The 9,439-nt window shown below is 46.4% G+C and overlaps 1 protein-coding gene across 1 annotated transcript; it reads right to left on the bottom strand.

The window, feature by feature from the left end:
* Window positions 1-2,236: 2,236 nt before the first annotated feature.
* Window positions 2,237-6,391, bottom strand: LOC125532815. Its single transcript, XM_048696714.1, has 4 exons — window positions 6,369-6,391; window positions 5,035-5,363; window positions 3,947-4,020; window positions 2,237-2,319 (listed from the first exon to the last, which is right to left on the bottom strand). Exons 1-4 carry the CDS (start codon window positions 6,389-6,391, stop codon window positions 2,248-2,250), a joined length of 498 nt encoding a protein of 165 aa, XP_048552671.1. The 3' UTR covers window positions 2,237-2,247.
* Between the last annotated feature and the right edge of the window lie 3,048 nt (window positions 6,392-9,439).

Raw genomic sequence — 9,439 nt, 5'->3', positions numbered from 1 at the left:
TAGTGGCCGCAATAACCTATTTTTAAAAACTAGGCCACAATAACCATGGGCTACATATTTACTGTAGCTACCATGGGCCTCCTACGGGCCGTAGAAACAATGGGCCTTCTACGGGCCGTAGCATCAAATGGGCCTTCTACGGGTCGTATGATCGATCAGCCAAACATGGGCCAACAACGGACCTCATTATGGACCTTAATCGGGCTAGAGTTGGAATCGTCCGTTCATGGGCAGACCATAACGGGCCGTCATTAATTGGTCGTATTTTACGATGCTATGAAAATGGCCTAACAGATTAACGGGCCACAAACGGGCCGACTGTAACCACAGGCTAAATTTGGCCCATAATCAGAAAAGGCCAGTAACAGGTCATAAGTAACCGAATGCTGGAAATGAGCCCAAGAATAAATGGGCCCTGAGAAGGGTGAAATATAACATGGGCTTGAAAAGGCCCATTGGAATAATGGGCCGTTAATGGGTATAAAGCGACGTATTGTTCATTACGGGGCAGTTTCAGCATGGGCCGTTAATGGGTCAAGAGTTACAAAGTGCATCATATGGGCCGAAAGATGTCATGGGCCAGACATGGGCCGGAAGTTACGACGGGCTGGAATCATATTGGACGGCCCAGATGACGCTACTGGGCCTAATTCTGGTAGGCCATAACGGGCCCTGAGTTAGCGGGCTGTAAATGGGCTATGTGCGAACAGGCCATTAACAGGCTTTCCATGGGCCGGCCCGCTATCTTTTGACCAAGTCAAACAGGCCGGCCTTTTCATAGGAATGGGCCTCTATTGGGCCGTGCCATGTGTCGATGTATCATTGGCGCATTCTGTCCAATGAGTGGATGGCATCTGTCCCAACGGTGAGCCGACATGTGTTTCCTCCAGCCAATGATAATTTTACACGTGGAAAATCCCCATTGGTCCTGGCTGTTAACGGGTTATCGGATCCAAACCGGAACCCGATAGCTTAACGGCGACCCATTACGGTGTATGCCATGTGTCGGTCACCCTTGACGAAAGCACTTCTATGACGCGCGACTTATGATCATGGAAGTGGACACTTCTGTGATGATAATTTTAATAATGTCATGAAACACTTCTACGACATCACAGGTATGACTATCTTGATTCTGTCATAAAATCGTCATGGATGTACATGCATGACAGAAAACGTGACCTACTGTGACAAACACGTATCATCACGGAAGTGTATTTTTTTGTAGTGTAGCTTGCTACGACTTGGGTTCATACGTTGAAGACCAACACGATCATTGATGAGTTACGTATGCCTGTCCCTGTAAGTTTGTGCACCTTGGGTTTACGACTTGTCATGTCGGCCCGGGTTCTCTATCATATGGATGCTAACGACACAATCATATATGTGAGCCAAAAGACGCAAACTGTCCCAGCCAAGGTAAGGCTGCAGCCATGGGGAATACTACGCGTGAGCCCGTAAAGTGATATGATGTGTTACATGCTAGACGGTGTGACTAAGGATCAGGGTCCGACAATTCCATGTTATTATATTATCTATTTTCGATGTTTTGTATGCATTAGCATGCTATTGTATATTATTTTCGAACTAATTATTAACCTAGAGCCGAGTGAAGTTTATGTTTTTCCCTTGTTTCTGACTTCTACAGAAAAGGAATATCAAACGGAGTCCAAACGGAATAAAACTTTACGATCACTTTTCTTGGACCAGAAGACACCCAGAGGACTTGGAGAGAGTGATAGAGGCGAAGGTGTCCCGATGCTTCGATGAGATGGTGGCTATCGTTTTCGGTAGGAGTCGACCTTGACGATCCGACTACGAACGTGCGAGACGACATGCCTTAGCAATCGCTAAACCAACTTCCGAGGGTTATTGACCACGCCGGAGCACGATCAACCTGACCACGAGGGTCTGTTTCCTGCAAGCAAATGAAGAACAAGCATGTGACGCCCTCGATTCAATAGTACACTAATCATACACGCAAATGTGTACGATCAAGATCAAGGACTCACGGGAAAATATCACAACACAACTCTAGACACAAATTAAAATAATACAAGCTTTATATTACAAGCCAGGGGCCTCGAGGGCTCGAATACACAAGAGTCAGCGGAAGCAACAATATCTGAGTACAGACATAAGTTAGACAAGATTGCCATAAAAAGGCCAGCACAAAAGCAACAATGATCGAAAAGGCAAGGCCTCCTGCCTGGGAGCCTCCTAACTGCTCCTAGTCGTCTGCGGTCTTCACGTAGTAGTAGGCATCCTCCGGGTAGTAGTAGTCATCAGTGGCGTCGTCTGGCTCATGGGATCCGTCATCTGGTCGCAACAATCGGATATGGGGGAAAAGAAGTAGCAAAGCAACCGTGAGTACTCATCCAAAGTACTCGCAAGACTTACGTTAGATCTAAACTAAATATGCATCTGTATCAAAGGAATAGGTTGTATGTGTGGACTAGACTGCAGAATGCCAGAAGGGAAGGGGAAAGCCTAGCCTATCAAAGACTAGCATCTTCTGGAAACCACCATCTTGCAGCAACAGGAGGGAGTAGAGTAGCATAAAGTAAAGTAGTAGAAGTGTTATCAACCTCGGTTAGAGATCCTTTCTCGACTCCCTGCGAGAAAGCAATCCCAGAGCCATACTATCCATTTCTCATCACACACCGTTTCTCACAACCACTTCACATCTCAAGTATTCAGTTCTAGTTGTATCGATCGGGATACAACTCCAAGTGTCTGTTACCGTACGACAGACTACCGATAGATGTTTTCTTCCCTGCAGGGGTGCACCAACTTACCCACCACGCTCGATTAGCTCCGACCGGACACACCTTTCTGGGTCATGCCCAGCCTCGGCCAAACAATACGCCGCAACCCGACCTAAGCATAATAAAGAGGCCAGCACGCCGGACTAAACCTATGCCCCCAGGGGTCATGGGCCATCACTTCGGGAACTCCTGCACGTTGCGTACGCGGCCGGTGAGTAGACCTAGCTACCTCCTTCAACAAGGCAGGATCTTACGCAGTCCAACCCGGCGCACGCCGCTCAGTCGCTGACGTCTATTAAGCTTCGGCTGATGTATACGACGCAGAACGCTCATACTATGCCCACGTGATGGTTAGTGCTATCAGGCCAGAGGCCCCTCGGATCAAATATCCAAACCGTAGTGGATTAGGAGCACGCGGTAACGAGCAGAGACTCACGATCGATGTGACCCCGTCGCCCCGTCTCGAGTACTTGCGGCAAGGGCTAAGAATGCCCGGCCACGCCTCGTAAGTATCTCGCGGGCACCTTCCAGGTCAACCCGACTCCACATCACTCGCTATTAAGCTCGCGCGGGTACCCCTCAGGGCCGACCCGTCTTTAGTAACATGGCTCAGTGTAAAGTCATAGTAACCATAGTAACTGTGTGTCTAATACCAAAGGGAAAACCCGAGGAATCACCCGGTGAATTCCACTCGATGTAATCATCAAGGTGAATGTAAGAGGATTCACCCTCGAGGTTCACACTTGATGGGTTGCACGACAGAGCCGTATCGGAAGTAGTTAAGGAGGAAATCACCCTCGATGATCACGACCGAATAGCTACACTACAGAGATCTCATCAGGAGTGATGTATGAGGTTCACCCTCGGCACTTGATAGTAACTCTGTAGTGTCGTACAACTAGGGGGATGATGTGCGGTGTCGGGGTCTGGACGTCGATCACGTTGATCGAGTCATCGAACATAAAACGGGGCAACTGGGACAAGGTGGGGTCACTGATGGATCACTAACCAACCTATACTAAGCAGTTTAGGATAAGCAGGTAAGGTATGAAAGCAGGTAACAACAACAGGCTATGCATCAGAGTAGGATCATACAAAAAACAGTAGCAGGTCTAATGCAAGCATGAGAGGGAAAGAAATGGGCGATATCAGAATGCTCAAGGTGGGGGGTTGCTTGCCTGGTTGCTCTGGCAAGGAGGGGGGTCGTCGTCGACGTAGCCGATCATAGGGGCATCAGCAGCGGTCTCGGAGTCTACCGGAGAGAAGATGGGGAAGAAACAGTAAATACACGCAAACATATGCATAACAAGACAATAAGCGGTGCTACAGGTGTTCTAACGCGGCACTAGGAGATACTGACGAAGGGGGAAACATCCGAGAAGGTTTTCCCAGTTCCGGACGTCTGTCAGACAGATGAATCGGAGGGGAAAAGTTCAACGTTCGTTATGCTTGGGACGTGTGATAGACGAATGGAGGGCGTATTTGGATTCGTCTCGTCCTTCTGACCAACTTTCATGTGCAAAGTATTGTAATCCGAGGCACGGTTTATTTTATATGAATTTCTAAAGTTTTAAATCAATTTTCCGAAATTTTCAGGAATTTTTGTATTTAACTTAAACCGAATTAACCTAGTCAAATTGACTAGTCAAAGAGGCATGTGTGGCCCATGTGTCATAGACCCTTTTCCTAAACAAATAAATAAAACAAACCTAAATAATAGGGGCCACATGTCATATGTACATAGACTAATATAACCAATAACAGCATCTAGTCTAAACATAGCACAGGCTAGCCCCATCGGCCATGGCCAAGCCGGCCACTAGTGTGCATTGGGCACGCGTGCATTAGAGTGCACAGCGGCCAGGCCTTCAGCGGCATCAGCAAGCAGTAGTAGAGAACAACAGCGGCAAGGATTAGAAGCAGTAGCTGGGATTAGCAACTGCGGCGGCATGAGCAGCAGCAAAGCAGCAGGCGCGCGCGCAGCAAGGGGTGAGGACCGAACGCAGCAGCAGCTCAGCCAGCAACAGGCGGGCGCAGCAGGGGAGCGCGGCGACGAACGGATGCGGACACGCGCGGCGCACGGGGCCTGGGTGGCCAAGGTAGCAGGCGTTTGACAGCGGGCAGGCGAGCGTGCGTGCGGTGAGGTGCAGGGGCGCAGGTGGCCAAGAGCGGCCAGCATAGCTTCGGACATGGCGGGTGCCAGCTCGCGGGGCGGCGCTAAGGCGTGGATTCGACGGGGGGAAGGGGGAACCGAAGCAGAGCTCACCGAGGAGCTCAAGGGTGGCTCGTTGACAGCTTAGGAGCGGCAGACAGTGGTGAAATCGGCGATGGCGTTGAGGCGGCCGGAGGTTGAAGACGAAGTCGATCCCGACGACGTAGGGGCTCCGAGCTCGGGGAAGTGGACGCAGTCGGCGTAGGCGGCTGTGAGGAAGCTCCCGGACGCGGGCGAACGAAGGGCGGCGGCCGGTGGCCACGCGCACGGCGAGGCCATGGCGATGGCTGCGTTCGGGTGAGGGAAGGGGATCTAGGGCAGGGCGTGGGGACGAGTGGATGAGGGCGCGGCCTGGGGGGGGCCTCTCCTTTTTTTCTATTTTGCTTTTGGTTTTTCTTTAAAACTTTTTTGTTTTCATTTTAAAACCAAAAAAATAGTTTTACAAATTATAAAACTTACGCCTAAAATATTAGTATAATTTAGGCTATTGCCATATTAAGTTGAACATTTTAAATAAAATAGTTTAGTATTTTTTTACAAATTAGAAAGGCGGTGAAATTATTGATTAGGCCATTGTTTTATTTAGTTTAGGGCAGTTAAACACCTTATAAAAAGGTTGGTTCACCGCCAATATTAACGAATGATTATTTGCCACACGAAGAACATTTTAGATTTCATGTTTGTGAAATTTTAAATTTCACTTAGTAATTGAATTTGAATTCAAGTGGAATTTGAAAAGAAATAGGATCAAAGATGATCATGCATTGTTTAGCAAAAAGATTAGATTAATCCCAGGGGTTACTGTAGCATGATACTCGGGGTGTTACAAATCTCCTCCACTACAAAAAATCTCGTCCCGAGATTTAAGAGGTGGAGTAAGGGGAAAAGACTCAGGAAGGACGAAGCTCAACACAAGATAGCTACCCGGGGACTATCTCAGTGAACGTGGCAAAGAGGCATCTCTCAAGTTGAAATTCAAGAAATTCATCGAGAGCAAGGTAAGAAGGTGCAATAAGAAGCTTCAATCGGGTAGGCAATCGCTTGTTGCCTGAAACAAGGGGTGAAAGGGGTTCAGAGCATCGAGGATAAGTATGGCGTCTGATACCAGAATAGATCAATAGGAATGTGGCTCATGAATTACATATGAAGTCAAGCGCAAGGAATAACTTTGGCAACAGGGGTGTACAAGAGAGTCAGGTTTCGATCACGTGGAACTGTGGGTTATGGGCCCATCATGTGGGTTAAAATTAGTGAAGGTGTTGACATCTTGCATGGTCATGATAGCAAGATATGTCAGGGAATAGTCTGTCAATTATGTCGGCAACAATATCGGTACCAAGGGCGAGGGACGAAGAGAACCATTTTCCTGGTCGTTGAACGAGGCGGACCAATCGGCAAGGTTCGCATCCATCGGTGGTTACCGGAATGTCATCAACAATAATAACAGGGTCACACTAACAGAGTTGTAAAGCGAGGTATTCCCATAAGCAAGGAATTGTTTCTGCTTATAACATAAATAGATCACAAGAAAGGTTAAGCAAACCAAAGGAAAGGAAAATGTGTTTTTAGACAAGATTTAGGAGTGAATCTTTCCCAAGGAAAAGTAGAGCATGATATACATGTTAGATCAACAAGTACATCACCATTTGGATAAAAGGGCAAAGGAATTCATGATGTTATCAATACAACGGTGTTTGGATAATAGAGCAAGAAACATTTGGCAATGCACTTCCAATGTTCTTGTTGTTGTTCGGCGTACCACAGTCATGCTTCGAGGTAACATTAACATGGTGTTTCAAGCAAGATTGAATCTGAAGGTCACAAGAAGTACAAAGGAACAATTCCAAGAATGTCAAGGAATGTAAAATATAACCAAAACATGACCAAGTCTGTATTGGCAGGAAGTCAAGGTTTGTGTCGATGACAACACGAATCATCGATGGGCAAGGATGGTATTTCTCCTTAAGATTTCGATTGATATCTTAGAACAAGGCAGTATATTGATGGTGATCACGACAACTTTTGTCCAGAGGCTTTATGAAGATGCCATCAAGCAGCAACGACATCAAGCAAAAGGAATGATGAAGCAAAGGCTATTGGAACCATGGATACGACACAAGCTCAGATTCAAGCTTGTTGTTCAAGGTGGAAAGATAAGATGAGGAAGATCGACGTAAGCTTCACTCATCGTCGAAAAGTTGTGCTCCGGGAATAAGGACCATGTAGCACAGTGAAGATTTGACACGATAAAAAAAATATAGCCAACCAGGCTAGGAATGATGTGATGGGGTATAAAACTTCCCAGTATCAAGTACTAGGTGTAATGCCGGAAGGTAAATCAGAGTAGAAGTTGGACGGGGGAAATGATTTGCAGAGGATAAGTATTTTAACTTATCCGGTAAATGGAATCAAGGAGGAAATATGGTCGGAACCATGATTGCAAAGGATCAATTCATAGATACAAGATGAGCTTGTACCAAAGAAATAATTATTTTTATGAGCAGCTCCCATGATTAGTTCTACATCGGGTCCATGGGCATGAACGCAAGGGTTCAAGGTCGACTCCCACTTCTTCAATGCATAACCTTTCATTCACTCCTCGTTTTCGAAGAAATCGTAGTGCTGAAGATTTATCTAGTGAAGCACCCGAAGAGTATGACTCGTATAACTTTCGAGTTCACACGAATTAGGAAAAGCATAGGTTCAACCCATCGGGACATTTTCACGAAGCTATACAACACAATAACAGGAGCGATGGGTACACGCTCGAAATCAAAGGGTTGGCAATATGGAGTAGATGATTTAAAATATGAAGGAGTTGCCAGATAGTAATCCACCAAAAGATCAGGTGGTCCGCAAAGGATCTGTTGTGAATATCGGTACTCAACCAGAAGAAGAGGGGATGCAAAGGAATCGGTTTATGGAAACATCTGAATAAGCCGAAGCTTGAATACAAAGGGTTTATGATCCCACAATTAGGGGATCAGAGGCAGGGGCTCTGATAAAGAAATGAGTATGTTGAATAGAACTAGATGGCCAATCAATCCAGGATTGATTTACCGAGAACCATCTGATATCCAGAATGATGTCTGAGCCAGAAAGATGAATTCTAGTAATCGACGGGCGATAGGGATTATTCTTATTAATATTCAATCAATAGACTCGGAATGACAATGACAAGGAATGCTAATGAATATTGCGATACATATGGATGTATCCATAAAGCAGGCTCACAAGACTTTCAGGAACAATAGGCTGCAGAGGATTTTGAAAGATCAGATAGCCTTTTCAGGTATTTTGGAAAGAAAATGAACAACTGGGGATGAACGAACCTCGGTTAAGTGAATTATCCGCTGTTCAAAAAAAAGCTGCAAAGCAGAAGGCACAAAGGATTCTCGAAACAATGGAGAGTACTAGTGGTATCTTGGAATAATAGGAGAAACTAGGGATGAAGGTACAAGCGGAAAGGATGTTATTCAGGGGGATTATCGGTGGTCGGGAACTGCAAGGTAGTTGGCACAGGGTCTCGAGAAACATCGAGGAGTATCCGCAGAATCTTCTGGCAAAGCAAGCGATCATCGATAATGTCAGGGCTCTCCGGGAGGAAGTGGGTACTAGAACCTATGTCAGAGTTAGTAAAATGTTTCACCCGAATAGACGAGAGATCAGAGTCCCAGAGTATAGACGAGGAATAAAAGATCCTAATACCACCCAATGGCGACGTGGGCTCGTAAGACACACAGCCATGTTAGTAAATCAGGTTTTTCAGTGACTAGACTCAACTTCGGCCAAGGAGTTGGAAAGGGGGATCCTACAGGCAGTCGGCTCTGATACCAACTTGTGACGCCCTCGATTCAATAGTACACTAATCATACACACGAATGTGTACGATCAAGATCAAGGACTCACGGGAAGATATCACAACACAACTCTAGACACAAGTTAAAATAATACAAGCTTTATATTACAAGCCAGGGGCCTCGAGGGCTCGAATACATAAGCTCGAATACACAAGAGTCAGCGGGAGCAACAATATCTGAGTACAGACATAAGTTAGACAAGATTGCCTTAAGAAGGCTAGCACAAAAGCAACAATGATCGAAAAGGCAAGGCCTCCTGCCTGGGAACCTCCTAACTGCTCCTAGTCGTCTGCGGTCTTCACGTAGTAGTAGGCATCCTCCGGGTAGTAGTAGTCCTTAGTGGCGTCGTCTGGCTCATGGGATCCGTCATCTGGTCGCAACAATCGGGTATGGGGGAAAAGAAGTAGCAAAGCAACCGTGAGTACTCATCCAAAGTACTTGCAAGACCTACATAAGATCTAAACTAAGTATGCATCTGTATCAAAGGAATGGGTTGTATCTATGGACTAAACTGCAGAATGCCAGAAGGGAAGGGGAAAGCCTAGCCTATCGAAGACTAGCATCTTCTGGAAACCACCATCTTGCAGTAATAGGAGGGA

This window comes from Triticum urartu, chromosome 1, assembly GCF_003073215.2.
Source record: "Triticum urartu cultivar G1812 chromosome 1, Tu2.1, whole genome shotgun sequence".
Taxonomy (NCBI): domain Eukaryota; kingdom Viridiplantae; phylum Streptophyta; class Magnoliopsida; order Poales; family Poaceae; genus Triticum; species Triticum urartu.
Note: the sequence above shows the minus strand (reverse complement) of the source record. Positions and strands in the feature narration are given on the sequence as shown.

Bases quoted from the DNA above. Each gene is read 5' to 3' on its own strand.
- LOC125532815 (XM_048696714.1), bottom strand. From the start codon at position 6,391: ATGGATGCGAACCTTGCCGATTG. The intron at 5,364-6,368 runs GTCCGCCTCGTT...AAAAACCAAAAG, and splicing joins GATGCGAACCTTGCCGATTG to CAAAATAGAAAAAAAGGAGA. The intron at 2,320-3,946 runs GCAAGCAACCCC...TGTTGCGACCAG, and splicing joins CTCCTTGCCAGAGCAACCAG to ATGACGGATCCCATGAGCCA.